This window comes from Chelonoidis abingdonii, chromosome 9 (assembly GCF_003597395.2).
Source record: "Chelonoidis abingdonii isolate Lonesome George chromosome 9, CheloAbing_2.0, whole genome shotgun sequence".
In the NCBI taxonomy this organism is placed as follows: Eukaryota; Metazoa; Chordata; order Testudines; family Testudinidae; genus Chelonoidis; species Chelonoidis abingdonii.
The window spans coordinates 51,323,138-51,339,214 of NC_133777.1; the positions used below are offsets into that span (position 1 = coordinate 51,323,138).

The 16,077-nt window shown below is 44.8% G+C and overlaps 1 protein-coding gene across 1 annotated transcript in view; it reads left to right on the plus strand.

Moving 5' to 3' along the window:
• The first annotated feature begins 308 nt into the window (after positions 1-308).
• TBC1D2B (TBC1 domain family member 2B) overlaps positions 309-16,077 on the plus strand; it is a 67,052-nt gene continuing 51,283 nt past the window's right edge. Inside the window, exon 1 of the mRNA XM_032763068.2 lies at positions 309-650. Coding sequence (XP_032618959.1) covers positions 309-650 — 342 coding nt within the window. The remainder of the gene's footprint in view (positions 651-16,077) is intronic.

Genomic DNA, 16,077 nt, shown 5'->3' on the forward strand with positions numbered 1-16,077 from the left:
GCTCCGTGTGCACACCCATAACACGTGTGCGCGAACATGCAGCCACGATTGCACAAGTAGCGGCTGAGGAGGGGCGGAGCGAGGCCCTGAGCAGGGGAGATTCCCGGCTGCAGGGCCAGGCTGGCCAGGGGTGGGGCCGGGCAGGAGATGCCCGGGTCGCGCCCGTAGCGCTCCCTTCTCTGTCAAAGAGAGGGGGGAGGGACGCCCGCGGACTACAAGTCCCGTCAGGCGGCGGGCCGGGCTGCCTCGCGGAGCGGCCGGAGGGAGGCCGTGTGCCCGCAGCAGTGCTGGCAGGGAGGCGAGGGGAGATGCCGGCGGCGGGGTCCGCCGAGGGTGGCGGAGGGGACGCCGCGGTGCCGCTGAGCGCGGCGGAGCAGGCTGGGCCGGGCGCCCCCAAGCTGTGCGGTTACCTGCAGAAGCTGTCGGGCAAGGGCCCGCTGCGGAATTTCCGCAGCCGCTGGTTCGTCTTCGACCCCCGCCGCTGCTACCTCTACTACTTCAAGGGCCCGCAGGAGGCGCTGCCTCTGGGCCACCTGGATATCGCCGCCTCCTGCTTCAGCTACCACCAGCCCGAGGCCGCCGCCGCTACCGGGGACGAGGCCGCCGCCTTTGAGGTGCACAGTCCTGGCGGCACCGTCACCGTGCTCAAGGTACCCCCACGCCGCTAACGGGCCCGGGCCTCGCCCCAGGCCGCCTGCTGGGCCCCCCTCAGCCGCGCCTTAGGCCCCCGGCCAGGGAACGTCCTCCGACTCCTGAGGGGTTGGGGCAGGGGTCTCTCCCCCCGCACATCCCCCACAGAGACCCCAGTCCCCCCGCCTCTGTGCCTGGAATCCCCTGGGGGGGCTGGGCCAGGAATCCAGCTCTATAGCACCCGAGGCCCTGGCCTTCTTAAATCCCTGTTATCGCCCCCCACTGGGCTGAGTCAGGGACCCCTTTCCTCACTCACCTCACCCCTTTGGTAGCTGATCCGAAGCCCCGGGGGGTGTTCCCCCAGGCTGAGTACCCATGATAGCTGATGTCTGCTAGAGGCTTCCTCACTCTATAACATACTACTTGATGCTCGTCTTTTACGCAGGGAATCTTGTGACACTCCAGGTGGCAGGTTGCAAACAAGGGGCTTTCCCATGGAGTCTCACTAAATGTGACTGTGTGATCCCGGCCAGCAGGTTCCCCTTCCCCACAGTCTGCAGCCGCGATTGTAAATGAGATGTTACTGTTCCTCCTTGGCTTGCTTTCAGTCACTTTTACTGTTAAGCACTGCCAATGTCAGATGCTGCTGTGTTAGGCCAGGTCTACGCTATAAACTTACATTGGTATAACTGCTTCACTCAGGAGTGTGAAAAATCCACCCCGCGAGACACAAAGCTATACTGACATAAGTCCAGTGTAGACAGGGCTATAAGTCAGTAGGAAAGCTTCTCCTGTCCCTATAGCTACCGCCTCTTGTGAAGGCAGATTAACTATGCCCCACGCAGCTACTGCCTCTCATGGAGGTGGATTAATTATTATGCTGTTGGGAGAAGCTTTCCTGTCAGCGTAGTAGTAGTGCTGTAAGTGTAGACCTGGCCTTACTCTTTAGTTTGCTATTCTATTGAAGCATAAAGTATTTAATAATGGTACTTAAAGCTTAAATTAAAAAGAAACAAAACAACACCATTGTCCAGTAGCCTACTCTGAGACTAGCTAGCTTCTTTTTCAACTTTATTGTTCTATCTCCAACTTTCTCTAAGTAGGTTCACTTCATTGTATGATCAGGTTTACTATTGCTGTCCAGATGTGACTCAGAAGCCCAACATTTGGGTTTGCTTGGTAGGCTTTTTGCCCAAACCTGGGAATTAGTATGGGTAGCTGTAAGGTACAGAGCGACATGCCCACTCCTTTGTGTAAGTGTCCTACCCAGAGTAAAGAGAGTTTAAAAAACTGTTTGCTCCTTTTTAGCATGTTTTTGTTAAACAGGTTTTCATTTTTAAAGTAGTGATACAGTATGATTGCTGGCAAAGATCTCCTTTGTCAAATAATCTAAAAGGCTTCTTTAGCTGATAATTTTTTTATTTATATGTTTGTGAAAATGAAAGGCTCTCCTTCATATGTGTTCACTCTTTGATGTGGAAAGTACCCCATAATGCATCTTAACCGTACACACCCAGAACTTGAAAATAACCCATAAATTTTGTCTTTTCTCAAGAAATGAAAAGAGCATCTTTCAAAACACAGTCCAAAAGTATAGTCCCAAACTACTCCCAGAAGCAAACACCCTGAGAAAGAAAAATGTTTGTGGAACCTGGTCTGATCCTGTGAAGGGAACTGAGCTCTAGAGCTGGTTGAAATTTTTTTTGTCAAAACACTATTCCCATAAAAAATGGCTTTTCAATTAAATGAAAATGTCATGGAAAAAATCTGGCTTTATCAAAAATATTAGGTTTTCATAGAAAAGATAAATATTTCTATATGTGATGAAAACAAAAAAAGTGTAACACTTTTTTCAGGTGGAAGAGGTAGAGGATGGAGGGTTTGGGGGAATCATTTCCTGATCAGCTTTAGTGAACTGCCTCAACTCCTGTTAGCAGGAGCTCAGGCCTTCATAGAATTGGAACCTTAATCTTATGACCTTGTATTTTATGTATGCATCCTTTGTTCCATCTCATGATGAAAGACGTTTGCACAGGTCTGTTCAGCCTGTAGAACAAGGGTTTACTTTAAATATATTTGTTTGTTATTGGGGGAAGTGTTTCTCTTTGAGTATTATTCCTATTCATTTAATGTCAGTTTTTACATGACATATTTTATATTGCAGCAACATGTTTTGTAGGAAAAGATAATAAAATTAAGTAAATATATATATTAGACTTGGTCATGCTAGTGCAAGCAACATGCAGCTCCTCTACTCAAGTTTCCCTGCATACGCTTTTCTTCGTTCCTGTGGTCTCAGACTCCTCTTTGATGTTACCTACACCTGCCCGAGGCCCTCTGGGAAAGAGAGGGGTTATGTGAGGGTAGGGCCTTAGAAGTCTGCATTTGCCCAAGCACAATCGTGAGGCCAGAGGTGATGTGTAGGTACTAGAAATAAAAGCAGATATCGTTGTCATCTATTTCTACCTTTCACAGGGTTGTGATGCTTGTCTTAAGCAACCATATGATTGACCATCAAAAAAGCTATTGCCTAATATATGTAGTCCTTATTTAAAGATCAAGCAAACTTTTATACTAGAATCTTGGGGACATTTTGAAAGGAACTGGTTAAGTGAAGATTTAGTTGCTGGAGGTGGTCATTAGTGTATGTTTCATTGCACTCGTAAGTTTTTATTCTGTGTTTGTACAGCACCTAGCACGATGGGGTCCTGGTCCATGACTGTGGCTCCTTGACAGTATGATAACACAAACCATAAAAAAGAATTCTGGATCCAAGATTTAATTGATCTCTTTACTCAAAAGCAACCAGAACAATAATATTTTAAGAACTAAAATGTCTTTCAGCCAAGTTCTGCAGAAATAAAAATAGAGAGGAATTGATGTTCAAAATACTGGTGGCCTGATCCATCCCTTGTTGAAGTAAATGAGAGTTGGATTGGACCCTTACTGAATTTTTAATTCAGGATAACAGCCTAGCTGATTTAAGAAAAAATTACACACAGAAGCACGAGGACCTTACTGAGGAAGAACGTCGAGTCAAGTGTAGCTTTCATCCTCCCCCTATGTCATATGCTTCATTTTCCTCAATTTGCTTCTTGTTCATAATTTCCAAATCTCATGGTACAGTCTTTATTCGGTATTTATAAGCTGAAATAAGCCTCAGCACCCCAATCTGAAATGACTGTATTACTGAAGATCCTATTACTTACTACTTCACAGTGCTTCAGATTAGCTTTCTAAACATTCATGACCTAATCCCTAGAGTTGCTCAGCACTTGTAACTTAATGGGAGTTGCAGATAATCAGCTCAATTACTCTCAGGAGATTGTTTTCCCATTTGACAAACGTTTCAGGAAAAGTGTAACAGTCTTCATGAAATAATATGCGGGTCCCAAATTGGGATTGGTGGACCATCAGTAAGACTACAAATCACAGATTCCATGACTTTCCAGGACTTCTGCAACAGGCAGCAGTACCGGCTCCAGGCACCAGCTAAGGAAGCAGGTTCTTGGGGAAGCCAGTACAAAGGGGCAGCACTGTCCCTGCAGCTCCCATTGTCTGTGGTTCTTGGCCAGTGGGAGCTGTGGAGCGGGCGCTCAGGGAGGGAGCAGTGTGTGGAGCCCTCTGGCCGCGCCTCCATCTAGGAGCCAAGGAACATGTCATCACTTCTGGGGTGCTTGGTAGGGAGCCTGCCACCCCCCTCACTTCCCCCAGAAGCAGCAGCAGTGGTTCCAGGACGTGCACCACTGCACCCACACACACACCAGTGGCATTCCCCCAGCCATCACCCCCCAGAGCACCCGTGGTGTCCCCAGGTTGTCCCTCCCCCACCCACAAGAGCACCCAAGTTTTAGTCAGGGGTATATAGTACAAAAGTCATGGACAGGTCACGGGCTGTGAATTTTTGTTTACTGCCTGTGACCTGTCCATGACTTTTACTAAAAATACCCATGACTAAAATGTAGCCTTAACTATCAATGGTCCTTGGACAATTTGCTGGTTGCATGGTGCTGGCTTTCCTTCTTATTTATAGCTCTTAAAGCATATAAAAAATGGTTAACAGAACATTAAAGGTTTTTTCTAATATTATTTTGCTTCATAAGCAATTATTGTAATTGCCATCACAGGCCCTTGATGAGTGGAGTGAGGAAGGTGGTTCTCAAAATAATCTGTCTTCTAGTGATCCAAATCATGAAAAATTTGAGGACCCTTACCTTAGAATAATAGGGTCTAACCCTGGAACCATTTGCTACCTGCACTTAATGCTGTTGACTTGACTAGATATGCTCAAGATTGAACATCAATTTCTGTTTGCAGAATCCGGCCCTTTGTTTCATAGAAAGGAGGGGAGAAAAACAACCCCCCTGTGAGGGGTTGCCCCCTTTTAAGAAGCCACCTGACGTGCTGAGATATCACTGAGCACACCAGTTCTGTCACATGGGCCCCCTTTAACCTGTCTGGCTGAACCAGGCTCTGAAGCCTCCTCTAGCACACACACAGGTAGGGTCACACCCTGCTGCAGAAAGACACAGACACTGAGATCGGCTGTGGGAAGACTCATCTTAAGGGATTTGGCCCAGCACTCAGGTGCCCACCTGCCTTGGAGTGCAGACCCAAAGGTATATTGTCTTGCGTTGTATAGAAAAATCTGCACAGCTCAAGCTCATAAAAATTTGCCTTCTTCCTCAGTGTAAAGAGAGATGCCCAACTTCTTGCCTGCCCAGTTAGAAGTTATATAAACTGGGTTTAATAATAAACAAAATTATTAACTATCAAAGGTAGATTTTAAGTGGTTAAAGAGAGAGCAAGCAGAACAAAGGAGATTACTAAGCAAATAAAACACATACTAAGGTTTATTCACTAAAAAAATTGGTTACAAATAGTAATTTCTCATCCTAGATATTGTTCTGGGCAAATTACAGAAAGGCTTGAAAGTCAGCTGCACTGGCCTGCAGCTTGAGACCTCAGCTATTATTACTCACAGGCTAGGTACCCTTCCAGCTTGGGCTCAACTCCTCTCACTACAGTTCAGTTCTTGCTTCCAAGTGTTTTTCAGTGTCTCTCCCAGCTCTGGCACCGTGACCACACTCGCACTTCAAAGCGCTGCCACAGGAGCGCTCCCGCTGCAGCACTTTGGAGTTTCGAGTGTAGCCAAGCGCATAGTCAGTATTCCTAATTTCAGATACAGAAATAACGAGGAGTCCTCGTGGCACCTTAAAGACTAACAAATTTATTTGGACGTAAGCTTTTGTGGGCTAAAACCCACTTCATCAGATGCATGGAGTGAATAATACAGTAAGCAGTATATATATTACAGCACATGAAAACATGGGAGTTGCCTTACCAAGTGGGAAGGTCAGTGCTAATGAGGCCAATTCAGTCAAGGTGGAAGTGCCCTAGTCTCAACAGTTGACAAGAAGGGATGAATACGAAAGAAGGGGAAATTACTTTTGTAGTGCTAACGAGACCAATGCAATCGGGGTGGCCCATTTCCAATAGTTGACAAGAAGGTGTGAGTATCAGCAGAGGGAAAGGTGTGACTGAATTGTAGTACTCAAGCCCCACTTGATAAGACAACTCCGAACTTTTCATGTGCTGTAATGAATATGCTGCATACTGTATTTTTCACTCTATGCATCTGATGAAGTGGATTTTAGCCCACAAAAGCTTATGCCCAAATAAATTTGTTAGTCTCTAAGGTGCCACAGAACCTCCTTATTGGTTTTGCTGATACAGACTAACACTGCTACCAAACTGAAACCTGTCAGAAATGATTCAGGCATACAAATTGGACAATCACATTCAGTATATCATAACCTTTCCAGTGATATCTTATTTACATGTGCATCTTGCATAAAGTATGTTATGCTTATGATATGGATATGGCATATTTCCATAAAACTATGGAATGGAATGTGTAACCCTCCTCCCCACAAATCCTATAAATATGTTATACCAGGTGTCACGCTGTCTGATGTGGCTCACAACTATGAGGTAAGCACTCACAGCAGACTCAGAAAACAGAGCAGATACCCCAAACTGATGGTGTAGTCTATAATTAGATTTCCCTAAGCTAGTACCAAATGTGAACTCCTGGATCACTATGCCAATCTTACAATGGTGTCACAGGCAGTCCCCTTAGATGCTCCAGTCTATCTTGCTACTGAGACAAATGGGATTTAGTGATAAATGGTCACGTATACCAAAGATCACATCACATTTAGGTTGCTTCCGGACCCAAGAGACCAGTTACTTACCCCTGATCAATGCGTACTCTAGATCTTACACCAATGGCAATGTTGGTAGCCAGTTCTACAGTAAACTAATTAAAGGTTTATTAGCTAAAGAAAAGGAAGTGAGTTTTTGAGAGTTTAAAGCAAGTAAAATATATGTTCAGGTGAGTCACAATCTATAATGCTGAATGGTAGCTGAGATGTAATAATCTACCAGTTTCCTAAAAGTGTCTAAAGGCTACCCGGAATAATTCTGGGGATCTCAGTCTTCTCATTCAGTTATTCTGCCCCGTTAAAATCCAAACAGTCCAGAGATGCAGGATCTTTCCCTGAATCCACACTTATAGCTTCTTAAAGAAAACAAACTGACAGGGTCACTACCCACGTGGGCTTTTTCTTTGATGATAAAGAGCAGGGTGGATTTGATTTAAATCATGATTTAACTCACTGGTCAGGAAGACTTGATTTAATCATAGATTTCTACATAAAAGTTCATTCTTGTTGGTTGTTATAACCTTAGTACGTATTCTTCACAACTCAGAGATAGATGTAGGTTTCATTTTTAGAAGGTACGCACTATACCTTTTAAGTGATCTATTTTGAAAACTTTTCAGATTAGTTTTACAGCTATATCAGATAATGAATGATTGGTTATTTCATTTATCAAAAATAAATGAAGCAGATATTTTTGAAGTCATTGGGAGATAAGCTATTTTGAATTCAACAGGTTAATCATTAATATTTGGAGGATTTTCTTGCCATGCTGTATTAGGAGGAGAACATCAGTAGACAGACATTTAACTTGTTTTATTTAACTAAAACGATAATGTTATGTATTCTGGATTTTTTTTACTTCAACAGCAAACATATAGTATTTACAAAACAAGCATATGAATTTTTGAATTTAGTTAAACATTCAAGTTTTTTAAAATCAAGTTTGTTTTTGTTAACATTGTTTAACTAAAATAGTTAAATGAAATATTTAAAAAAACAAAAATTAAATTGACTGTGTCAGCCAGGTCAACATGAGAAACTTAAAATATTGGCTTCTGCAGCTAACTCAGTTGTCTTCATCTTCATTTTCCTGTTCACTATCTGGAAAAGAAAAACAGGCTTTCCTGCTTTTTCAGGTCCCAAATGATTTCTCAATTTGGAATGAATTAGTCCAGAAGGCAGAAAATATTCTTTCTACACTCGCAGAAGAAGCTACTGCTGTTAAAAGTGAGATTATCACTTCAACAGTTTCTGAATCCAAGTGCTTAAGTGACTTCCACCAGTTCAATGGTGTGACTTTCTTTAAACATCATCAGTAAACATATATTTCTTGAATCGCTCTTATTCCCCAACTGGGTCTCTTTTATGGCCTGCTGCTGTTATAGGTTTTCCCTTCTAGTAAGAGAATGGTATGGTAGATCTCAAATCAACGAAGACTACACTCAGAAAGACCTCAAGAGTTCTGGAATATGCTGCTCAAACAGTTTCAGTTTTGTTTCTACTGCCTGTCCTTCCCTTCTCACATTTATCTCCAGACTTCTTCTCCTCGTTCAGATCTATTCTGCCCCCAACAATCTTCTAGTCATTCAACTTTTTGAAACTTTGCACTTTTAGACTAGGTTGACCAGCCAGTAAATTTGAAAAATTGGGACGGCGGGTGGGGCATATAGGAGCCTATATAAGAAAAAGACCCAAAAATCGGGACTGACCCCATAAAATCGGGACATCTGGTCACTCTATTTTAGAGAGAGGTAAGGGATTGACTCTGTGTACACAAATTTGCAGACTGACAATAGGGTTGAGGTCTGTTATTTCTCATAGCTATATTTTATTTATTTAAAAACATTTTTGCTGTTAGCAAGCATGTTACCTCTAGAGACACACATACTCAGTTTGGGAACTGCAAAACTAAGCATCTCTGATGTATCTTCTAGACTGCGCACTGACTCCCATTGGGTAGATAGAAAGATTAACCTAAATCTGTACAGAGGCCCCTGGAATCCCATGAAGTTGGGTCCCTAATTCATGAACTATTGGAACTCATTTACAAAACTTTTCTTAAACATTACATGAATATATTGTCTCATACTATAGAATTAGAATTTATAATCCCTATTCCATTATGAGATAGCTTTGAGCTATTTAATTAAAACCATCTTTAGATAGGTTTTTCCTCAAAAAGCATTTTATCAAAAATCTGTTTTGTTTTGTTTTTTTTTGCTTAAATCAGTGATTTTTATCCATCCTGATACAGGGTGAGGAATACATTTTGAGTCTTTGACCTCCGATCATCACACACAATGACCACTTGCTTTGAAATTAGCCCTTTTCTCTTAGAGCAATGGTGGGGAATCTCTTGTCTTATCAGGCGCCATAGACCCACAGAAAAAATCAGTCCCAGGCCACACACAACCCCACGGGGGTGGGAGCTGTGGAGCCAGTGCTGGGGACAGGGACAGCACGCGAAGATTCCCTGATCTCCTCTGTGCCTAGGGGCCGCAGGGACAGGCTGGCTGCGTATGGGAGCTCGCAGAGCCGACAGGACTTTTAACGGCTTGGCAACCCTAGCTTCCCCCTGCGGCTGGATGAAATTAAGCAGCAGGCCGAATTCGGCCTGCGAGCCGTAGGTTTCCCAATTCTGTGTTAGAGTTCTTCATTTGTTTTACACAAGGCTTCTTTCCTGCTTGATGGCTCATTTGATGTGTTGTTTAGTTACAGGGTATACACAATGTAAATGTTTGCTATTGTATTATAATAGGGTACAGATAAGTGAAAATAATGCAAGTAGTATCCCATTAGTTTTCATCAAGTTTAAACACCAAATACACTCTTATACATTTAACAGTTATTTTGGTCTCTCCTAATATACAAGTGAATTGACCTGGTTTATAAAAGCACCCTCTCACAATAGTGCTTAGGGCATAATGTGATAAAATAAAACAATGTAAAATACAGTAACAACATAATTAAAATTCCCACATATAGGTTCAAACTAAATAGATTAAAGGGGGTCATACGAACATCCAATACTTGGTCAGAACAATGGTCTGTCTAGCCCAGTATCCTATCTTCTGATAGTGGCCAATGCCAGGTAGGGTGACCAGACACCCCAATTTTATTGGGACTGTCCCGATATTTGCTTGTTTGTCTTGCATCCCGACCCATGTGTGGTCTGGACACTGTACAAACAAGCAATTTTGCCCTCCCAGAGGGACTCTCACCCCCCCCCACTCTGCCCCCCTCCTTCTCCAATTTGATCCCTCCCCAAATCCCTACCCTGGCCTAGCCTCTTCCCCAAGCACATGGCATTCCTCCTCCCTCCCAGGTTTGCAGCTGTAATGGTGGCACAAGCCTGGAAGGAGGGGGTGGTAGTGTGGCTTCCAGGGGCGGGCAAGGGGAGCTGGCAAGGGGACTGCTCCCCCAGCAGGGAGACGGGGGGCTCCGGTGCTCCGGACCCCAGCAGCGGTAGGGGAGAGCAGCTCGGGGCCCCGCAAGCGGTCCATGTAAAGTTTATTGGCTCGAAGGGGACCCCAGCCAGTTCCTCGCCCCTGTAGAGGGGTAGCATCCCTGCCTTGCTTCAGCATGTCCCACTGGTCGCCACAGACCAGGTAAGGAGCTGAGTTCCCCCTCTCCCTCCTTGTCCTGGCTCCTCAGCTGAGCCCCCCTATCTCCCTCATGGGGGAGCAGTCCCCTTGCCAGCCCCCCTTGCCCACCCGGTGCCAGAGCTCATACTCACCACCAGCTCCAGGAACTGGAAGCCGCGCCACGACCCCCTCCGTCCAGGCCTGCACCGCCATTACAGCTGCAAGCGTGGGAGGGAGGAGGAATGCTGCTCAACTGAGGAGCCAGGATGAGGGGGGAACTCAGCTACTTACCTGGCCTGCGGTGGCCAGCAGGACATGCTGGTGCGGGGCAGGGACGCTACTCCCGTACAGGGACGAGGAGCCGGCCAGGGTCCCCCACCCCCCCAAGTTGATAAACTTTACATGGGCCACTTGCGCAGCCCTGAGCCGCTCTCCCCCGCGGCTGCCAGGGATTGGAGCCCCACGCCTCTCCCACTCAGCTGCTCTCCAGGCGTAGCTCCTTCCCGTCAGGGTGGCGGGACGCACCGCGTGTGCCCGGGGCTGCGGGGAGGGCAGTGCGCACGGCCGCGGTGCAGCCGGGGCCTGCTAATTTCACTGCCCCCTGTGAAACGGCTTTTTTTTTCCTCCGCCTCCCCCCCCCACACGCCCGCGTCCCGATAATTCATTTCTATGAACTAGTCACCCTAATGCCAGGTGCTTCAGAGGGAATGAACAGAACAGGCAATAATCACATGATCCATCCCCTGTTGTCCACTCCCAGCTTCTGGCAAGCAGAGGCTAGGGACACTCAGAGCATGGTGTTGCATCCCTGCCCATACTGGCTAATAGCCATTGATGGACCTATCCTTGAGGATCTTATCCAGTTCTTTTTTGAACCCTGTAATACTTTTGACTTTCACAACATCCCCTGGCAAGGAATTCCACAGATTTACTCTGCGTTGTATGAAGAAATACTTCCTTTTGTTTGTTTTTAACTTGTTGCCTATTAATTTCATTGGGTGACCTGTAGTTATTGTGTTATGTGAAGAAGTAAATAGTGCTTCCTTACTCATTTTCTCCACACCAGTCAAGATTTTATAGACTTCTATTGTATCCTCCCCTTAGTTGTCTCTTTTCCAAGCTGAAAAATCCCAGTCTTTTTCAAGTCTCCTCAGACAGAAGCTATTCCATACCCCTAATCATTTTTGTTGCCCTTCTCTGTACCTTTTTCCAACTCCAATATATCTTTTTTGAGATGGGGTAACCAGATCTGCACACAGTATTCAAGATATGGGTGTACCATGGATTTATATAGAGACATTATGATACTTGCTGTCTTGTCATCTATTCCATAATGTTTCCTAACATTCTGATAGCCTTTTGTCGGCTGCTGCACATGGAGCAGGTGTGTATATAAATATAGCAGACATACAGACCAGCTACAAGTACCTTGGCGTCCCACAGTCACATGGAAACCATGATGAGGAGGCAAGGAAGACAGCGACATCCAAGTATCACCAAAGGGATAAGACAGGTCCTGAAGAGCCAGCTCAGTGGGAAGAACAAGATCCACGCCATCAACAGATACGCCCTGCCGGTCATCAGATACCCTGCCGGTATAGTGAGCTGGCCAAAGGAGGACATGGAGGCTGCCGATGTGAAGACCCGGAAGCTCCTCACAATGCACGGAGGTTTCCACCCCAAGTCCAACACCCAGAGACTGTATACCAGCCGGAAAGAAGGCGGGCGGGGCTTGGTGAGCGTCAAAGCCACTGTCCTGGATGAAACCCGGAACATCCAGGAGTACATCAGTAAGATGGCCCCCAAAGATGAGCTGCTGAGAGAATGCCTGAGGCAGCAGCAGACATGGGAGGAAGACCAAGCAGAAGAAGTGCCATGGCAAGACAAGACCCTGCATGGGATGTACCATCGACAGATAGCTGAGGTGGCTGACACTGGGAAATCCTACCAGTGGCTGGAAAGGGCTGGACTAAAAGACAGCACTGAGGCACTGATCATAGCAGCACAGGAACAGGCACTGAGCACCAGATCCATTGAAGCAGGGGTCTACCACACTAGAGAGGACCCAAGGTGCAGACTGTGCAGAGAGGCCTCAGAGACAGTCCAACACATAGTGGCAGGATGTAAGATGCAGGCAGGAACAGCATACACTGAACGGCACAACCAAGTGGCTGGCATTGTGTACAGGAACATCTGCACAGCGTATGGGCTAGACCCTCCCAAGACCAGATGGGAGATTCCACAGAAGGTTGTGGAGAATAGCAGGGCTAAGATTCTGTGGGACTTCCAGATCCAGACGGACAGGCAGGTACTGGCCAATCAACCAGACATCGTGGTAATAGACAAGGACCAGAAGACAGCGGTGGTGATAGATATAGCAGTGCCAAGTGACAGCAACATCAGGAAGAAGGAATATGAGAAGCTGGAGAAGTACCAGGGCCTGAAAGAGGAACTAGAGAGGATGTGGAAAGTGAAGGCCAAAGTGGTCCCAGTGGTGGTAGGAGCACTCGGGGCTGTGACTCCTAAGCTGGGTGAGTGGCTCCAACAGATCCCAGGAACAACATCAGAGCTCTCTGTCCAGAAGAGTGCAGTGCTAGGAACAGCTAAGATACTGCGCAGAACCCTCAAACTCCCAGGCCTCTGGTAGAGGACCCGAGGTTGAGGAAGACACATACCACCCATAGGGGGGAGAGGGGAATTTTTTTATATATATATATATATATATATATATATATTTTAGAGAACTATCCATAATGACTCCAAGATCTTTCTTGAGTGGTAACAGCTAATTTAGATCTCATTATTTTGTATGTATAGTTGGATTATGTTTTCTAACGTGCATTACTTTGCATTTGTCAGCATTGAATTTCATCTGCCATTTTGTTGCACAGTTACCTGGTTTTGTGAGGTCTGCTTTGGACTTAACTATCTTTAGTAATTTTGTATTATCTGGAAATTTTACCACTTCACTGTTTACCCGTTTTTTCCAGATCATTTATGAATATGTTGAACAGCACTGGTCCCAGTGTAGACTCCTGTGGGACACCATTATTTACCTCTCTCCATTCTGAAAACTGACCATTTATTCCAACCTTTGTTTTCTGTTACTGATCCGTGAGAGGACCTTTCCTCTTATCCCATGACAGCTTACCTTGTTTAAGAGACTGGTTAGGGACCTTATCAAAGACTTTCTGAAAATCTAAGTACACCATATTCACTGTATCACCCTTGTCCACATGTTTGTTGACCCCCTTCAAAGAATTTGAATAGACTGGTGAGAAATGATATCCCTTTACAAAGGCCATGTTGACTCTTCCCCAACAAATTGTGTTTATCTGTGTGTCTGATAATTCTGGTCTTTACTATAGTTTCAACCAGTTTGCCTGGTACTGAAGTTAGGTTTACTGGCCTGTAATTGCCGGGATCACCTCGGGACCCTTTTTTGAAAGTTGATGTTACATTAGCTATCCACCACTGGTACAGAAGCTGATTTAAATGATAGATTACATATCACAGTTAGTAGTTCTGCAATTTCATATCTGAGTTTCTTCACAACTCTTTGGTGAATACCATCTGGTTCTGGTGACTTAGTACTGTTTAACTTATCAGTTTGTTCCAAAACCTCCTTTAATGACACCTCAGTCTGGGACAGTTCCTCAGATTTGTCACCTAAAAAGATTGGCTTAGGTAGGGGAATCTCCCTCACATCCTCCACAGTGAAGACCGATGCAAAGAATTCATTTAGTTTCTTCACAATGGCTTTATCTTCCTGGAGATTCCCCTTTAGCATCTTGATCATCCAGTGGCCACACTGATTGTTTAGCAGGCTTCCTGTTCTGATATACTTAAAAAAAATTGCTGTTACTTTTTAAGTCTTTGGCTAGTTGCTCTTCGGATTCTTTTTTGGCCTGTCTAATTGTACTTACACTTGACTTGCAGGAGTTTATGATCCTTTCTATTTTCCTCAACAGGATTTAACTTCTAATTTTTACAGGATGCCTTTTTGCCTCTAACCACTTATTTTACTTCGTTGTTTAGCCATGGTGGCACTTTTTGGTCCTCTTACTATGTTTTTTTTTTTTTTTTAATTTGAGGGATACATTTAATTTGAGTCTCTATTATGGTGTTTTGTTTTTTTTTAAAGTTTCCGTGCAGCTTGCAGGCATTTAACTTTTAGGACTGTATCTTTTAATTTCTGTTTAACTAGCTTCCTCATTTTTGTGTAGTTCCCCTTTCTGAAATTGAATGCTACCATGGTGAGCTTCTTTGTGTGTCCCCCCCCTCCCCAGGGATGTTAAATTATATTATAGTCACGATTACCAAGTGGTTCAGTTATATTCACCTCTTGGAGCAGATCCTGTGTACTACTAAGAACTACATCAAGAATTGCCTCCCCCCTTGTGGATTCCAGGATTGGCTACTCCAAGAAACTTTATCTGTGCATCTCGTCCTGAGGTGACATATACCCAGTCAGTATGAGAATAGTGAAATCCCCTGTAATTATTGAGGGTTGTTTTTTTTTAAATAGCCTCTCTAATCTCCCTGAGCATTTCACAGTCACCATCACCATCCTGATCAGGTGGTTTGTAATATATCCCTGTTGCTATATTCTTGTTGTTCAAGCTTGGAATTTCTGTCCATAGAGATTCTGTGGTACAGTTTGGTTCATTTAAGATTTTTACTGCATTTGACTCGGTATTACATGCTTTCTTTCACATATAGTGCCACCTCCCACCAGCACAAACTATTCTGTCATTCCTGTATATTTTGTAACCTGGTTTTACTATGTCCCACTAACTATCATCACTCCACCAAGTTTCTGTGATACCTATTATATCAATATCCTCATTTAATACCAGGCACTCAAGTTCATCCATTTTAGTCTTTAGTCTTCTAGCATTTATATATAAGCACTTATAAAACTCGTCCCATCCAATTAACATCACATAATGGCAGACAGCTAAAAAGTGACTCTTTTTTTCATTTGACTGTTTCTCATCAGATCCTACCTGTACTTAATCATCTTCCATCCTCTTCTCCTTACTAAGATATAGAGAATCCTCCATTAATAGATCTTGCCATAAGGGATGTTTCTGTCTGAACTGCATGTTCCTGCGCACCTCTCAGCTTTCCCTCAGCCTAGGGTTCTCACATTTCAGGTTCCCAAAGAAAGGACACTGCTGGAGGGGATGGTATCTGTGAGGGAGAGTGGTACAGTTGGGGGTGCTGGAGGGGGTACCTGCAACAGGGATACTCACTGAAAGTGGAGGGCACTGTCGCTCCCTGTCACAGTGGCAGGGCAGCTGGTGCAAGCCCAGGATGCAGTTACAGCCATCAGTCAGTGCCTCCCTCCGGGACTCCCTCCCTAGGGCTGGGAACTGGGTCCTGGGTGGGTAGGATCCTGTAACTGTGGCTTGCAGGAGAAGGACCAACTGGGAAGTGGACCAGTCAGGGCTCTTTCTGAGCTGCAGCTTGTCAGCTCTGCAGAAGTCCCGGACATTTCCTGTTTGAAAAATCTTCCCAGACAAAGGCCTTGTCTACACGGCAGAAGTAAATCGAAGTTATCTAAATCGATTTTATAAAACCGAATTTATAAAATCGATTTAGAGCGTCCACACCAAGAATCTTAAATCGAA